This window comes from Camponotus vicinus, unplaced genomic scaffold, assembly GCF_025532165.1.
Source record: "Camponotus vicinus isolate PSW18456_S1 unplaced genomic scaffold, iyCamVici1.0 SCAF_4, whole genome shotgun sequence".
Lineage (NCBI taxonomy): Eukaryota > Metazoa > Arthropoda > Insecta > Hymenoptera > Formicidae > Camponotus > Camponotus vicinus.
The window spans coordinates 12388678-12408006 of NW_028141976.1; the positions used below are offsets into that span (position 1 = coordinate 12388678).

Sequence of the window (19329 nt, forward strand, 5' to 3'; positions counted from 1 at the left end):
GCTGTATTAGAAAGAATTTCTTTTTCACTCTCACTTCTTTTAGCTTATCATAGAAACTGTGATTAGAAGATACCGGATAACTCTTAGACATTCATTATATACTTTACGCTAATCATTTTTTATTGTTTTTGCATGCAGCATTTTTTTGTCTTCACATTTTGAGTAAATTCCTCTGGAAAGAAAAATAGCCGTGAAATGCCGTTCCTGGAAAGACGTTGCTCTAACACATGCCTATTGCTAAAACTGGCATCAGATTTTTTAAAAGGATTAAAGATTGGGCATTAAATGTTGCAGTTCCTGTTACTGTTAAAAATTACAAGAATGTTAGAAGAACGGCCGTCGTATATGTATATACATATTCAAGTTATTAGAAAGGTAGAGAGAAAGAGAGCTTGATCTTCGTTCTTTGATTTTAAAAAAATATAATTAGAACATCGAAGCAAAGTCAATATAATATTTTGACATTGAGTTAAATATTTATATTGCGTTTTTTGATAATGTCGTTTTGACATCGTCATTTTGATTAATTTAAATCGCGCGTTCCAGTATTAAAAACTTTCGAGAACCGCAAAACGTAAGAGCACAACACAATGGCTGGAAATAAAAAAAAGAGTACAAGGCTCTATCAAATAATATCGAGATTTCTGGTTAAAAATTTGATAGAGATCAAAATAATCGCTTTGACTTCTCGAGCGTTAAGGCAGGTGATTACGTCCGTTGTTAAATATGTATCAACAAAGTGTGTCGAATAAAATTTGTATAGTCATTGTGAATAATGCATATTGCTGTTTATAACTTGTGAATATGGATAAATTAAAAGAAACATTTATAGGAAAAGATCAATCAAAAAGAAAAGAAAAAAGAAACTCACTCTAGATTAGATTATGCATTTGTCACAAGAATGTAAAGGGAGTACAAGATGTGTATAGTAAAAATAATAAAAGTATATATAAATAAAAAAGAAAAAAATCTAGAATTTTAAGGACGCACTCTTTTAAAGAGATAAGAAAGCCTTACTTTTAAGCGCATGTGTGTGTATACAGGGTGACCCATTTTAACTTAGGCAGCCAAATAACTCGAAAAATAAGCAAGATAGAGAAAAATGTTTTAGACAAAAGTTGTATGGTTTCGAGGGGGCCATAAGATGGTATCATTGGTTTGACCTTGAAGAGTCATTTGAAGGTCACGTGAAGGTCACTTCAATTTTTTTAAATGGAACATCCTATATATTTTTGTACATTCTTGTAGCTCATCTCGAGAGCTTTCCAAAACACTATAATTAGGTACATTTTCGTTAAGTACTTTTTGAGTTATGAGGCTTGAAATAATTTCTTAATTTTACATAAACCGTAAAATATCTTGTAAAATATTCATTTTTCGATTACCTTACCTTAATAGTTTTATGTACAAAATAATGAGAGGAATCAATTGGTGTAAAGAAAACACATAGTTGTTTCGAAGAAAAAATATGTAATTTGCAATTAACAATTCCATATTTTTTCTTAAAAACAACTATGTGTTTTCTTTACACCAATTGATTCCTCTCATTATTTTGTACATAAAAGTATTAAGGTAAGATAATCGAAAAATGAATATTTTACAAGATATTTTACGGTTTATGTAAAATTAAGAAATTATTTCAAGCATCATAACTCAAAAAGTACTTAACGGAAAGGTACTTAATTATAGTGTTTTGGAAAGCTCTCGAAATAAGCTACAAGAATGTACAAAAATATATAGGGTATTCCATTTAAAAAAATTGAAGTGACCTTCACGTGACCTTCAAATGACTCTTCAAGGTCAAACCAATGATACCATCTTATGGCCCCCTCGAAACCATACAACTTTTGTCTAAAACATTTTTCTCTATCTTGCTTATTTTTCGAGTTATTTGGCTGCCTAAGTTAAAATGGGTCACCCTGTATATGTATACATATAATATACTGTATATATGTGTATATATATACACATATATAACTTATTGTTAACATATATTTAATCTTTTTCGAATACTTAAATGTAATTATATTCCTGTAAACGTAATTATATTATTGAGGATATCTAAATGTACTTTATATGTCAACTAATAATCTTTTTGCTCGCTAAAATCCTTTTTTTATTCTTTTACGTCATTAAATTTACTAAAACTTTAAAACAATAGATACATGCGTAATAGAAACTTGCGTATTTAAATTTTTTATCGAATTAAAAAAGACCAACAATCTCATTCTAGAAAAAAAAACAAAAGTTAGTTAAACGTATTGGTGAGAAAATCTGGTAATTCGTATCATTACTTTATAGTAATAATAAGTATATCATACAAATACATTTTTCCTACTTTTAGAACATGTGGCTTCAAATGTGGCTTTACGAGCAACTAAATGTTTATAAAAAAATTGTGATACAATATAAAAAAATATATATTATCGATAAATTATATTTAAAACAATCAAATTTAATTTTCACACGAAAAGACAAGTAAAGTTATTGCAAAAATATATTCCAGACCTAACTGCATGTTCGTGTCGGACAGAGTTAGGTTTTAAAATTAATTTCGTAAAAATATGTAAAATCTCAAAAAAAATTTAAGATTTTCAAAAATGATTTATTTTTTATAACATCGAATTCTTGCAAAGGAAGAAGAAATGCCGGATAACGAATGAATAGGTATATTTGCATCACGAGTCTAATATGAAGCGATGTTGCATTAAAAACATAGACATATGTGTATATCTTCTCGGAGGAACAAAAGCCTTATTGTTTAAAAATTATTAAATTAAATTAAGTTAAAATTATTAAATTCTATTGTCTCTCTGGAACAATTATTTTTCATGAAAGAATCCACGAATTGTTCGATCAATTTTCGACTGATTATTATATATTTTATCAATGACCACTCAATGTCGCTGGATATATTATGTAACAGCTGTGTCGCCGTTAATCCGTAGCTTTTTTCACATTCAGCTTGTAATGAAAAAATTTATGAAGCTAATTAGTTTTTAGCGATTCTTAGAAGGATTAACGATCAAGGATATTCATTCGCAATATAATTTTGACATTTTGATTAAATTCGCAATTTATTAGCTCTTCAAATCACTATTTACGTTATTCGTAATTATATATCGTTAAAATTGATTAACCGTACTGTCGTTAAGATTAATAATGATTGAAGAAAATGCGCATTTATTCTTTAAGACGGTTCTAATAATAATAACAATATATTGCGAGATGATCACATCGCGCAGCATTCGAGCATATTTTTTAAGCATACTAAGCGCTACATCGACATATTCGTCGAAGGATATCGTATGCTATATTAATTTTTATCGTCGGATGTGATAGCCGCAACGGCAGCTGAAAATCGGAGCAAGAAAAGCTCGACTATCGCGAATCATTGTCTCTCGGGCTACCATGGCGATCGCGTGCTCCACGTGACCCGTTATCTCTGCCTCTGTTATCCCTCTCTATCTTTAACATTTCCTTCCCTTCCCTCTCTACGTCCACCTATTTACGAGAGACTGGAGCACGCATACGCGAGTCCGCTGCGCATCGCGTCGCGTAAGCTTCTCTGCCGCGAGCAGTCGCGTATATCACGGGACAGGGTCGATCGAAAGGGCGAAACTCGGTAGGAGGGGAGGGTCGAAGAAGGGTGGCGGAAGCGTGTGGATCACGGTGGTCGGCCGCCATTGCTAGCGGAGCCACCTGGTTTGGTGGATTCGCGACGAGGAAGGATGCAAAGGGGTGTTAAGGAGAAATCGCGTATTGACGCGTCTGCGTGGTCACGTCGGCGCCGTAAAGGGTGCACCGTGGAGGGGCGGGAGACCGCGGTGACGCGGGAGGTGGTCTTTCCATCGCGAGGGGGGAGAGAGCGAAAGAGAGAGAGAGAGAGAGAGATTGAGAAGGGAGAGCGGTGTGCACGCGCTCTGAAAAGCTCTCTTGGGCCAGCTTCGATCGCTCAATATTCAACCCCTCGCCGGACGGGACCGCCCGAGAGCAGCGCGACTCCTCCAGAGACGGGGGCACGACGAATCGACCATTCCTTCCTTTGCGCCCTCGCCCGCGGAGCTGTTCGATCGCGGCCGCCGAGCGTCGTTCCGGAGGAGCGCCGAAGGAAGGAAGTCCTCAGCCTACGAGGGGAATCACAGGACGCGCGCGCGGACTGGCAGCTGGCAGTTTCTGTTCTCGTATCTTCTGCCTCGTTCGTCTCCTGAACAGAATCCCGCCCTTTTTCCCTCATCGCTCACCCTTTCTCGCGCGATTATCCATCGGGAAATTGTCGTCGTATAGAGCAACATGGAGGGCAAGAAGGTCGAGCAGTATTACATGCCGCCGCCGAAGCTCGGAAAATGGGAGGGCTTCCGGGTCTTCGTCTGGAACTCCGAGACGGGACAGTTCCTAGGGCGTACCGGCGCCAGTTGGGGTGAGTCAAAAATAGCGTTTTGCATTTTACAGAGCATTTTTCATATATGTCCCAAAGCTCGCCTTCCACATTTTTGAAGCTTTGTGTGCTTTCGACCCGCCCCTCTCTTTGCTCGCAAGATTATTTTCCGAAAGGAAGGCACTACTGATTGTAATTATTAAAATTCGATTAATCGTGACACTTAAAATGTTCCTGTATCGTAAAGTAACGATAATGTAGAATCGTGAAAAAGTATGACGTAAGAAGGCGAATACATAGTACAATGGAAATATAGTGTATTAGATCATAAATGGTTAAACATTTGCATTTGATAACACTGTTACTAAAAACTAGTATTTCATCTCTTATAACTAATATATTTTCAAGTAAAGTAAGAATAATTAAAAGAAAGAGTAATTAATTAATGTAGTTTCAATTTTTTTAATCTATGCATGAATATAGATTGAATAGAGAAAAGTAAATTAATTACAAATTTAAAAAGTGTCACGTCTTTTTGTTATTTTTTTACATTAATTTATATTAATTTGTATTAATTTATATTTATATTTGTTAAAGCGAGATTACAGATATATACTTGACAGTTTATATTGATCTAATTATGGGATGTTTGCGAATAAAATCATTCGAATTATTTTTTTAGATTAGCATCAAATTTTTGACTTTTTTTTATAAAAGTAGCACGCTTTATAAAACATTCCAAACAGTGTATTTCTAGCATTAAAGTCTAATTGTAAGTAAAATAGCGTTAGAATAAATCTAGAAAATTAGATATAAATAATTTTATTAATTATTATTAACCATTTTAATTTTTTTTATTCAAGCATTACACTTCCTTTGACCTACATTGAAATTAAAATCGTAAGAAGATTAACATTAATATGCATACAATTTTTATAAACTCAGGAATTTAAAAAATCAAGTGACATGTGTGTATGTGTGTGTATAATTGTAAATGTGATACTTTGACTTATTAAACGATGGTCTAAAAAATATGTCCCTATTATTGTACATCTTTTTTTTTTTATTTTTGCATGTTTTATTTTTATTACAAAAGTTGATAAAGTGATATTTTTATTAATATTAATTTTAGAGAGATTTCAAAAAATACGAGTATTAAAGGGCATCTGACTAAGAGAGTCTTATTACGTAATAACACGTATATATGTATATATGAAAGATAATTGTGTACGCCAATATCGATGATACAACTATTATGATAAAGTTGCTGTTATATATTCTGAAAGTTTTATTATCATTGTTTATTATTACATCAATTGTTTATTATTATATCAATTGTTTTTGTAAAAATAATGACGTTCAAAATAATTTAATATGCATAAAAAATTTAAATTCATGCATTACATACAATACTAACATGACAAATTTAATTTGAGATTAAAATTTGTCATTATGATTATTTACAGATTTTAACGTGCATAAACATCTCTCTCGCTCTCTCCCTTTCTCTCTCTCTCTCTTTCTCTCTCTGTTCAATTACATATACATGTCTAATTTGTAATAATAATATTGAAATATTTGTCCACAGAAACTTGCTATATAGAGAAAACATATAAATAGTAATTGTGTACATCGAAATTTATCATAGTTAACATTACTTTTTGAAATTGACACGAGATTTTTAATCTTTGATTTTTATGGATTTTTACTCTCTGAAAATTACGTTATTTTCTAACATTTAATATTGAAATTTATATCGCTTATTTATGTGTTATTTAATATCCAAAATTAAATTGTTAAAAATTATATAATTTACATTATATGCTTTTTTAGTTTAAACTGAGTGAGTTAATTTACAATTTTGAATAATATTGCTCCAGTTTTGATATCGCTATTATGCAAAACAGCCATATATAGAGGCATAAAATTTATCCAACTAGTTATGTAAGATACAAGTTCCTCTATTGATAGTATGCATACATGTATAAAGTTTTGCATTGCAATGTATATATTACTGTTTATTAATCGCGAAATATACAGTGATGCAAAAAAATTGCAAAAATTCGGAATATAAATTTTTAATTGAAATTAAGATATAATTATACGTTTATCTGATTACATTATAAATTACTTATGGAAATTAAGTAAATTATTTAGTAATTAAGTAAATTATTAAATAATTAAGTAAATTATTAAGTAATTAAGTAAATTATTTGTAGAAATTTTAGAAATTAGAGAAAGAAGAAAAAAATTTCTTTCGTCGTCTTTGTTTTTCCGAGTAATTTAAACTAAAATATTTTTTCCAATATAATAATCTTCATTGAAAGAATCTTCCTCGATTGACGTATCGATATGCGAGGCGGAGATGATCTTAATATAGATTGAAAAATGATGCTGTGCGTATGATGATGTGCGTATATACGCAGCATACGAGAGCGAAATAAACAAGAAATATCTTGCATAATAAATGTGTAACAGAGTACTGATTTAGCGCAGATATATCTGTTATGTTAGTCTGTATTTAATTTTGACATATCCTGCTTTGATAAGTTGGCAATTTTTGCGATGTTATTGCATCTTATTTTTTATGAGAAGTTTTGTGCACATAGTATTCTTTTATTTTACATAATCAATTAAATATAAAGTTGATTTGTTTTTAATTTGCAATGAAATATCTTATAATTTTTTTAAATAAATTATTTGTCTTTCTTTTTTTTTAAACTAAAATAAAAAAGAATTTTAACTTAATAAATGTTTAATTACGTTTAATTCTACGAGTACAAGTAATTTAAAAGAAGCTATTAATACACATGGATATGTATATATAGACATCTAGTTTAGTTTAAATTAATGAATTATTCAAAACACTTTGTGTTGCATAGGATCAATTAAACGTTTTTCAATAATTTTCTGCATGGTTATTCTTAATGATTTTATGTACACACACAATATATTATTAATTACATGTATTATAATATTACAATATATATAAAAAAATTATACGTGATATGAAATTTTTCACAACAGTAATACATTCATATTTTATCACTGCTATTAGTTACTATCTTGGTTTTTTAACAGAACCTAATGAAATCACATTTTGTGGCTTCCTTTGTTCGCGTACTCTCGGAATTCAACTCACTGGACTTCCGTTGTTCTATTTTTACGTCCAGTTGCTTAAGATTGGAGCAGGAAGAAATATCGAGAGATTTTTGATAGGGTGACCTATAAAAATAATTGACGAGTTTTATTATTCGTCGAATAAAAGACATACTGCAATTTGGAGAGAGAGAGATGGGATTTTCTCTAAATTTTCCAATATTTTATTTTTTTATTATATATAATAAACTTTTAATTCCCTTATTTACAACAATTTTATATCGTATAACTGTAGATATATTAGTCTTGTCATATATCTCTTCTTCACTCTTTCTGTCTCTCTCTCTCTCTCTCTCTCTCTCTCTCTCTCTCTCTCTCTCTCACTCTCACTCTCTCTCTTTCTCTCTGGTTTGCTTATCGCTGTTTGTCTATTCCCCTTCACTCTTCTGTTGAGGTCGATCGACTTCCGCCGAAATCAATACGAACCGTCTCCGTAACCATCTCACAGAGAAATGGTATGGTCTGATTTCTATACTGGATAGCGTTAGCGTCTGCGCAAGCCGATTTTTCTCACTGACTGTCCTACATACGCGTTCGATCCTGCAGATCTTCCGGAAAATATGAAAAGAAGTTCTTATAATATTAAGCTTCTCTAGAAATGAGATTTCATGAATATATATGGATATACATGTACATATATACATATATATATATATATATATATATGTTGCAAATTAGCTCAGTTCATTAGCAAAGATATTATACTATTGAAGCAAGATACTAATGGCCTACTTGACAACAGAAACATAGCTGCCTTGCGTCGTCGCATTCGGTACTGCGTCGATCGATATCTTGAAAAAAGCCATGGAAATGTTACGTTGCCGTAGTGACTCTGTAATGACGTGCGGCCACTGATATGAAGAGTCAACTGATATTATAAAAAAGTTGATCACTCCAGCGTTAGTTTTATCATTTTAATATCGCGCATATATATGTGATATTATTTAAACAATAATTGTATTATTTAAAACAAAATTGAAAGATTTTCCTAGTAAACTTGATAGCTGTAATCAATATTTCTTTGTATGAATAAAACAAATTCTGATTTAATTAATTTATATAGTGAGAGAGAGAGAGAGAGAATTATAATAGAGAGAAATATAAAGAAAACTATATTATTAAATTATTATGTTATAAACACACACACACATATATACATATATTATACTTCAAATCAAAGATATCAACTCTATAATTACACATATAATATAAAAATTTACATTTTCAAAGATTTATAATAAATAGGCTAAATAGCTTAATTTTTTTATTTACGATTTGCAGAGATTATTTGTATTATAATATTATAAATTTTATATTATTATATTAAAAAAATATTTATATGTATCTTTAAAGGAATAACTATTATTAGAGTCAACGTTTATAAAATTTGTACAAAATAGAGAAATATTATTTCCATGTTTTGTTAGAATTTTTATTACATTTTTCATTTTAGAAAATGCATTGATTAGTTGATGCATTGATTAACTGTTTTTAACTAATGTAAATTAATAAAATGGAATATTTTAAATACTTACAAACACATATGTTTTTAATTATCGTGACAGTAACGTGAATACGTTGACTTGACGCGATTATGGCTCGACACAGGCTTTATATGATTAAGCAAATGAGCGTTCATCATGTTATTCTATGTGTGGAAAGACATGTGTGGAAAGACGGGTGATAAAATCAACCAGAAAGTGATCCATCATTTAGAAGGAAAATTCACATTAATGTCTCTCCTACAATTTGTATTCGATTTTCTATTGTTAAAAAAAAAAATATAAATAATTTTATATTTTATAGGCATCTGGATTTGATAAACGCGATTTTATTTAAAAAATTCGAGAAAAACGATTACCTGTCATTCACTTAACTATAAGCGAAAATTAAAATTATAATGGAGTATGATTGCTAAATAATATAGGCTTATAAAATTTTTTTTCAACTTTGAATAAATTCTATAAACAGTGATAAAAAAATTTAGAAGGCATCTAATTTATTTATTTCATTTCTAAAGAAATGTGAATTTATAATCGTGTAGATGCAATCAATATCTTTGATTTGGAGAACGACTTCTGCAAGGCTGCATTGCTGTGCGTGCACAAGTGTATATTCGTCAACGTTTTGTATAACAAACGCATGGCATCGCTTACTCAATACCAATTCAGGCCAATTAGGCGTCGGGTCATAATTGTCTCAGTGCTTCAGCCTTCAACCGTAGCAACAATAGAAATTATGCTCGTAAAACAATCGATTAAACTTGATGTTAATCCTAAACCAAAATATATAGCCTATCATAGAAATCTCAAATATATTTCTATTTCTTATTAACTTTCTCTTTATCTCTTTCTTTCTAAATCAAATATTAAAGTTTAAAAAAATCGATTTTTTTGTTAAATAGCAACGTTATATTATTGCTCGAATTTTTAACGCGTATTTAAAGATTTAAAACAAATAAGAAGTTTTTTATTTTATTATAATATACCACTATTGCTTATTATAATATACATGATTATCTAGTTTTTTATACAAATTTTAAAATTATACTTTTATTATCTTAAAAATTATAAAAAATAAAATTATATAACAGATTTATAGTAATTGACACACACCATAATAAAAAAATTTATAAATAATTCGTCATAGATGATATGAAATATATATAGTTAAATTCAATTCATTATTATATAATAAAATAGCTTTCATATATTTCGAGTAGATTCGATTGATTTTATAGAATTAGCCTTGAGACACTTTACGATGTACAAGAAACAAGAACTTGGTAAAGCCGAGTAAACTCACTACATCATTTCCATTAATTGGATTCTCAAAACTTATTCTTAGAATTTATTTCATTATTTTAGTATTCGTGGTATAAACAGGAATAAAAATATTTTTTTATACGAAGAATAAGTGCCCCATACAGAATTGTTGTCCAACTGCTTTCAATGGGCGTTACGTAATTCAATTATTCTAGAGAAAAAAATTAGCGTGCATTTTTAAAGAATACGTGCCATTTAGCATATATCGTAATATATCTGCTATGTATTTGGAATAAAAATAATTTTTTAACATATAATGTATTTTTAAATAAATTGATAAATAATTTGTGTATATATTATTTTGATCATCAAAATTAAATTATAATTTAAACAAATATATAACTTCTTGTGACATAAGAGAATAAAAATATCTTGTATTTAAAAAAAATACTAATATTATGCATCAAAACATTAAAATGTGTCGTTTTGCAATTAATAATTTTACTAGGTTTATTTTGAGTTTAATAATGAAATAAATAGCTAAATAAACATATCCGTTGAAGAGAGATTTATGTTAAATTTCATGTTACGATATTTATAATTATATTTTAAGCTAAAGAAACACATATATTCATTAATTCGACTGAATTTTGAAACAATTCTCTTTTGAATCCATTAGTTATGACTCAGTATCTAATTATATTTTCAGCTAAGATTCTGCTGTTCTACGTAATTTTCTATGCCGTCCTATCCGGCTTTTTCGGCGCGATGCTGGCTGTGTTCTACCAAACTCTGGATCCTAGTGCACCCAAGTGGCAACTGGACAACTCGCTGATTGGTAGCAACCCAGGTCTCGGTTTTAGACCTATGCCTCCTGAAAGCAACGTCGAAAGTACATTGATCTGGTATAAAGCCAGCGATGAGGGTAATTATCTTCACTGGACCAGGGAACTGGACAGATTTTTGGAAGGTGAGCAAGAAGTGTTAAACAGCACAATCTCTATGTTGTATGTACATTTACTCAAAATTAGATATGTCAATTAACGAGCAATTTGAATTGATATACGATTTCTGAGATATAATTTTTCGTACTATGCAGAATATGAAAGACCGGCTAGCGGCACAAATAACTTCGAACAGAGAGTGCAATGCGATTATCACAAACCAGCACCACCAGGTAAAGTTTGCGATGTAGATATGACTGAATGGGGACAGTGCACGAAGGCAAAGAAGTATGGCTTCCACAAATCCGCACCTTGCATTTTCCTGAAATTGAATAAGGTTTGTGTGCACACTTTCTCTATGATTATATTATTGGTCTCTTCCATTTTTCCAAGACTATTTTATTCTCAGATAAAAAATGAATTCTTAGAGATTTTCAAAGATTACTTCCTACTTTCCTATATTTTTCTTAATGATAGATTTAATACTCAGAAACGAATAAAAATAGAAAGATATGTATAAATTATATAGTATTTGATATTTATTTCAGATTTTCGGATGGATGCCGCAATTTTATAACAATACGAAAAATCTGCCGTCTTTAATGCCGATGGATCTTCAGGAGCATATCAGACAGGAAGAAGCAAACCACAGGCTGGACACTGTTTGGATTTCCTGTGCTGGTGAAAACCCGGCCGATGTGGAGAATATGGGAGCGATTCAATATATTCCGCGCCGCGGTTTTCCCGGTTACTATTTCCCATTCAGGAATACCCCGGGATATCTGAGTCCCCTTGTAGCTGTGTTCTTCGAAAAGCCCAAGTGTATGTTTACACACTTTGTTTAATCTAAATGGAACAAAATTAATTATTAAGTATAGTATTTATTAATAAGTATAGCAATAATTAATAAGTATAGTAATAACTAATCAGAACGAATTTCTAAAAATAAATCTAAGAGCCAACTAAAGATCGAAGGATTCTTGCTCATAAATATTTATAAATTCAACTAAAAGTTATAACTATAAAAACTCGAGGAATTGTCAATTCATAAATCTAATAATATTACGATTCCGAGAAAAAAAATCCGGCGTATATAGGAGTGAAGTAATTAACATTCATCGGTTTTGTATTTATAGACGGCGTGCTCATCAATATCGAGTGCAAGGCATGGGCGCACAATATCATCCACGACAGATTCGAAAGACGTGGCTCGGTGCATTTTGAACTGATGGTAGACTAAAGCCGGTCACTTCGGCCAATCGTCAGATCATCATCGCTACCATCCGCGTCCAAAATGTAGGAAGCCGCAAGAGATTAGAACAGAGAGAAGACATTTCTTTTTTTTTAATTCGCCTCGTTGGCCGATCGCGATCACACTCTGTACCATCCGGTTTTCTCTCTGCCGACGATACCGCCCCGGATCAGCCTTACTTCTTCATCTACCATCGTTTATCATCAGCTCATCGTTCGTTCGTCGTACTTACAACGACTGCGAAAACGCTGTCCGTCTGTCGTCAAATGAGGGAGAGAGAGAGAGAGAGATAGAGAAAAGAAAATGAAAAAGAGAAAAAACAAAAGAGACGAAAAAAAAACTGCATCCATGAGAAAATAAACTCAACGATCGACTACATCAATTGAGGTGCACAAAAAAAATGGAATCGGGAAGAAAGAAAGATGAACGGAACAATCCCGCACAAATGCCGGGCGGTATCTTGTCTTATTTCTGCCAGGGTTGTGTCACCGAGGAGTGATCTCGACCATCGACGGCTAAGTCGATCGTTCGCAATATTCGATTTTCGTGCGCGCGAGAGAGATTCTCTCCCTTAGTTGAAAAAATGTCCCTACCGAGACCGTTTTGGTTTTAGATCTTTTAAGCCTTTTTCGTTACACACTACGTTCCTTTTCACGATGACGAGCTTGGCCGATGACTTCTCACGGCACTGCGAATGATCGATAATGATCTTAGCTCTCAGCCATGTAGAATATATCATAGATTAGTGTTTTTTGCCCATCACGCGCTACGATACATCTCGGTATGTCGAAATTCTTGGGCAGTTTAACGAGAGAGGAATGATACTCGCCGTGAATTCTAACGGAAGACAGCAAAAAGGGGTACAAGTGTAGACTCAATTGGATCAAATTGCCATAAAAAAATATAAACATAGCACGTGACGTTATTAAAGATTTTGAGTGATGCTGAAAAGAAGTTTGGTTCCCCCAAATAAACAAATTAGTCGCAAGTGATACAAGGCTGTCAACCGTCAATGTCTATCGCAATGTTAAATGAGATTGCATGTTTTGTGCGAAACTTTCTCAATTCTATTGGTATTGATAATAATGTAGGTAAAACATTTTATTGAAAATGTATAAATTGGATATAATTGGATTTTTTGACAATTTTCGTTCCTGTTGAAATTTATCGAAATGCATTAAAGTACTTTAATTAGTTTGAAACTAACGCTATTTTGGCAAGGAAAATATATTTTTATTTTAATAAACAATATATATTAAAAGCTCAAGTTGCTTTTTGACACGTCACGTTTATAACGTAGCACAGGTCGCAACATTGATCAGAATTCTATTTCTATCACTTGACCGTAAGAGCTATTGTATGCGATATGCGTGTTGCGTTATGTTTGTGCGTTGTATGTTAACAATTGTTACTTGTATTCCTTTATTTTGGATATTTTTAATTAAGCGTTAAAATTAAGAGAGTTATTATATTGAAATCTTTGCTATGAACAGTATTTGATGAGAGAGTATTTACCAGAGAGATGGATATTAAGAGTTTTGATCAGCGGAAGCGATCGATGGTTATTATCTCAATCAGTAATATGTTGAATGTGTATGATGATCTATGATTCTATATGATGCATTTTTTATACTGCAATCTACGAAGAGACACACTCGGATTCGCAAAATCTATTGCGTCTATCGATTTTTGAGATCGTAAACAACGGGATCTACAAATTCTTGGACAAGTCTTTTGAATTGTCGGATTATTAAAGAAATGTAACGTCCTAATGTCTTTAAATAACAGCAAAAATATGGCGAATTATTATAAACGTACAATGAAATTAATTAATAAACAAATTAATTAATAGGCTCTATATTTACTTAAGAATTTATGTAACATTTTTGCGACATTGTATCGTTTTAATGAACACGTATAAAAATATGGCATTTTAATGAATTTATTAATCTCAATCCGTCAGTCCAAAAGAAGTCCATGAATTAAAAGAGTTTATAATGAAAAGGAGTTATGAACTCCTAAAGATCTTGAGAACTTAAAGATGTTTTGTAATCTGTAAAACGTTTTTTTATATTCTATTAAAATTTACAATTAAAATTATAAAATTTATATCGATAGTTTCAATACTTATTTTTAAATTCTTGAATTTAAGTTTTGGAGCTTAAGAGAATCTATTAATTCAAAGTGTCATTTATGACACAAAAAGATCCAAGAATTTGTTGATCCAAGTTTGTCCGTGCGTAATAATAAATATACAAGGATGTGTAAAATAAAGCTACCTTGAAATGCATGAAATATAGAAACGCGGATCGTGATATATGGACTTAAAGAATTTATGAATTCAAAGATTTATGTGATATCAACGATCTGTGCATCTAAGACTCTATGGGCCTGAAAATCTTCTCATCTGAAGATGCACGAGGGCAAGAATCTATACGCTCAGGAATCTATATAAATTAACAGCAAGAAAAAATCAACAAGAAGAAAATAAAGAGCTAATAAATACAGATCCAAAGATCTGCGCGTCGCGGATCTAAGAATCCAAATTTTAAAACTTATGGAAATACCAAAAATTCGCAAACGCAATAATCTGTAAGTCCAAGGATCTATTGATTTCGTGTTGATTTTAACATTCAATTCGCAGTTTTGAAAATATTTTCACGATCAATCATATGAGAGGATGAAGTATTGCGATACCATCAGCTCCGCGTTGACAAGATACGTCATGATAGCGGAAGTTCTGTGGCACGCGTCTAGTATACTTACTGAACAAAGTTCCGAGAGAGAGAACTGCTATATACTGCTATATGAAAAAGAATTAAAGATCTCTAGATTTAAAAGAAGTTTCAGAAGAAGAGTATACTCGCACGATCAGTAATTACTATATTTTTAAGATAGGTTAATAGTGCGAAAGATGCATCGAGTGCATTCGGTGCATTGATCGAATACTAATAATGTAAAGATGTTATATTAATGATACACGTATATTATCGATAGCCAAAATATTAAAATTGTTGACGCATTAATAGTAATACTGATCGTGTGGTAGCCCTCCGTAAGTACTTAAATCCAATTTAAATGCGATTGATTGTTGGTACGTACTTAAGTCAAAGGCTCCATCGATTTTAAATCAAACTGTCGATAATAAGCAAATCAGTCTCGATTTATTGTATTGCACACGAAGATTTGTGTTGAAGGTTTGGAGGAATTTTATCGGTCATGCGACGCGATATGAGATGTATGGAACACATATATTTATATTATACAATTACAATTACTTTACGCAAATTCTATATCCTTAAAGTCATCAAGTTCCTTCGCCAGGAAGAGAAATCGGAAGAGCTATTTTTTTTCTGCATCGACGCGATGTTATGATCTGACACATAGAAGAAAGATATCATCTAGAGAGTTAAACTCGAACGGAATATTGTGTTGGATCGTTTGAAACATGGATACTTCCCGATGGAGCTCGCAACTGAAGAGACAGAAGGTGTATCGAATTTTATGTAATTAATTCTTTTATGTAGTCTTATTAGGTTAATTACTATGCGAATATATGTATTACAGTAGATATAAGCATCGGTTACGTAAAAAAATATAGATCTTAAAATCTGTAAATCTATTATATTTAATCTGTAGATTCACTGATCATTAGTTTCTTAGATCTATGCCTCTACAAATGTGTAGCATCGCAGCTTGAAAGGTAAATAGATCCATGGATCTACAGAGGTTCACAGAGATCCATCGATCCACGAAAATGCACAAGTTATAAATCCACATATACTGAACAATTCACAAATTTATATGGAAATGTATCGATTGATTTGATAACTCCTGGAACCCGAATATTATTTCTAAGTTCTTTGTCTAATATCTTTACAGTATAAATAGCCGTTAAGCGCCTGTTCGTTAAGTCGAGATCGTTAGATATCAACCGTGTGTATCTTCAGATATAAAACATCTAACATTATGCAAATAACACAGCCATTTAAAAAATATCCGCAAGACGTTCTTCTTTAAGATTTTCCGAAGAAGCGTTCTGAAAATGTCTTTAAGGCTTTCCAAAAGAGAAAATCTCATTTATAGCATTTAATTATATGTGACCTTTTTCGCGCAGACTATATATGCAAAAAAAGAAACAAAGATGTTACTATAGTCATTATAATAATTATTGTAACGACTTATATTAATTTCTGCATATCGCGTGCCTAAAGTTTGGTGAAACTAAAGCTTTAGAAAGAATTATAATTAGATCGCGGCCTGTTCAATATTTTTTATCGAGACCGTCAGATGACATTTTCTTTCTCCCTTCTGTTACACTCGACTTTTCCTTCTGTAAACATCCGTTCGCAATTGCCGGTTGTCAACTATCTCTGAATAAGACAGACGAACGCATCCGTGATCTAATTATAATTTACAATCGGTTGGCAGTAATAGGGAATAATAAATAAAATGGAGACGCCTACTTTCTTCATATTATATATATTCTGCTCCCTCTTCTCTCCTATTTTCAAGTTATCCGCTCACAAATTTACAAAAAATTGAAATCTCGAAATAATCTCGCGGATGCCGTACATCAAGCATCCGAAATAAATGCCCGCCCATGTGCACAGAAGCGCCTACGAGTATTCTTCAATAAGACGCGTCTGTAAAAAGGGCCACAGAGCTCTACAAAACACTACTCCATCTTTTAAATCGTTAGGCACACAAAAAAATTTATAAATTATAAATTTCCAAATAGACAGATCCTTGCATTGATAATTTCATAAATTCATAAATTCATAAATTCTTGAATAATCTTCCGCGAGGGCATTTTTAAACTTAAAGAACCGTTGAGCGGTAAAAAGAAACAGAATGAAGAGACAAAAGAAAAAGATGACAAAACGAAACGTTAAATAATATATTATTAAAGTTATTATATACTATTATTTATCATTGCGATTAATCTGTCTAATAATAAACGTGTAAGTGTTGTTAAAATATAAAATTGAGAAAGAGATAAAAAAGAATGATGAGCGGCCTTTAATAACATAGTCCAAGCTGATTGTGTTTACATTTTGTCATCTACTCAGATCGACGTCTGCTCGAATTTTATCGAAGAGCAAAGCTAACAAACACTTCTCTCTCTGTAATTTTAATCCGAACATGTGTTTGTTTTAAGTATTCTCTGTCCCGTTTATTATATAGAACGCGAGCGGCAAATCACATTTATCATTCAAGTGCGGATGTAAAGGAAAGCTTAAAAGAAATCGTAAAAGCGAAATGGATGAAAAGCCAAGAAGGAATTTGTGTATGATTCATTATGTGTACCAACATCCTAGAGATATCCATACTTACATATAACACTAGATACTTAATTAGATAAGGTACCAGCAAAAATTTTTAAAAGATCGATATATTATACATGCATGCATTTTCTTGTTGAAGATCCTATATGTCGTTAAATTATTGATAATTCGTCTCTAGCGTAAGCAGAATTTAAAAATCTGTCCTATGTTGCAATATAGTATGTATAGTAATATATTATTTATATAGACATATATTGAATAAATTTGTTCACAAATATGTGGTAGATGTGTATGTGAAAATGTACAATGTTACTATAGTTCCACACAGAAGAAAGGACATTCTTGTTTTGAAAATATATTTAGTTTTAACATGGAAATCTTGAAATGAGATTATATTGCGTTAATTAAAGCAAAATATAATTGCTTGAATAATTGCTTACTTGAATGAAGCCATTTTATATAGTTCAATTAAGAAAAATATATTCTTATGATTTAAGATTTAATTTTTTTGAATGGAAAAGAAACAATGTTAGATAGAAAATAACATTTTTAAATCAAAGATTATAATTTTCTTAAAGTAGAATTAAATATTCTTATTAATCATATATTCTTGAGATGACAATTACAATATTAAAATAAGACTATAATGTTGAAATTTAAAATTATTAAATTCTTCTAAGAAGATTATAAATTGTTGCGTATATACGAAACAATGAACGCGTTAGTTTAAGTATATAAGTTTTGATTTGACACTTATTTCTTTTTCTGTACACGAGACTCATTTACATCGCAACTTCTCGGTAAAAATATAATCGTTAAGATATTTAGAGCGAGAATATCCATGATTTATTTCATACGGGATTTGCATTCTAATTAATTTAATTGAATGGGAATACAAGTATCGGATACAAATTATAGGATTTAGAGACTCTATTCTCGCTTCATACAGAGCGTTGAAATTATCATCATGTGATTCACAGCGATATTATTTAATTCTCTCTAGATGGAAAAGTCATAAAGATCAAATAAAAATTACTTGATACGAGGAAACGCAAGTTGAGTAATTAAACAATTTTATAGATAAGCAACTAATGTTATATGATATAACACGGTAATTAATTAGCATTTACCGATTAGCAACTTGATCAAATGTTGAATGAGAGATTATGTTATCTTCGCAATCGATCGCATTGTTATTAATGAAACGAGTCTTTATTCAAGAAGTGATTGTATATATGTCATAGTAAGACGGTGTCTCTGCGTATGAAATTAATTAATAATAAGATTCGTTGAGGATACAATGTTGCAGATTATTATTTTGATGGTCGATCATTTTCATGCTCTGCTTTTTCTAATATATTTTATTCTCTTTCACAACTTTTTGCATATGGAAAAGAGGTTCACATCGACAAAGTATGCATCTTAAAAGATATCTTTAGAGACAAAGATCCAGAAAACAGATACTGAAATATATGCGCTTACATTAGTATAAGAATAAGTGTTTTCGAGGATGTAACCAATCCATGAGATTATACACGACTAT

The 19329-nt window shown here is 31.2% G+C and overlaps 1 protein-coding gene and 1 long non-coding RNA gene across 2 annotated transcripts; one reads left to right on the forward strand and one right to left on the reverse strand.

Annotated features, from left to right (window-relative positions):
• The first annotated feature begins 3627 nt into the window (after window positions 1-3627).
• LOC145971101 (sodium/potassium-transporting ATPase subunit beta-2) lies at window positions 3628-16963 on the forward strand. The gene is made up of 5 exons (XM_083098409.1): window positions 3628-4420; window positions 11012-11272; window positions 11402-11583; window positions 11795-12068; window positions 12383-16963. The coding sequence occupies exons 1-5, from the start codon at window positions 4294-4296 to the stop codon at window positions 12484-12486; spliced, it is 948 nt and encodes a 315-aa protein (XP_082954535.1). The 5' UTR covers window positions 3628-4293; the 3' UTR covers window positions 12487-16963.
• On the reverse strand, window positions 7343-8459 carry LOC145971102 (uncharacterized). The gene is made up of 3 exons (XR_014438759.1): window positions 8270-8459; window positions 7868-8085; window positions 7343-7603 (listed from the first exon to the last, which is right to left on the reverse strand). It is a non-coding gene; the product is annotated as an uncharacterized LOC145971102 (long non-coding RNA).
• Window positions 16964-19329: the final 2366 nt, after the last annotated feature.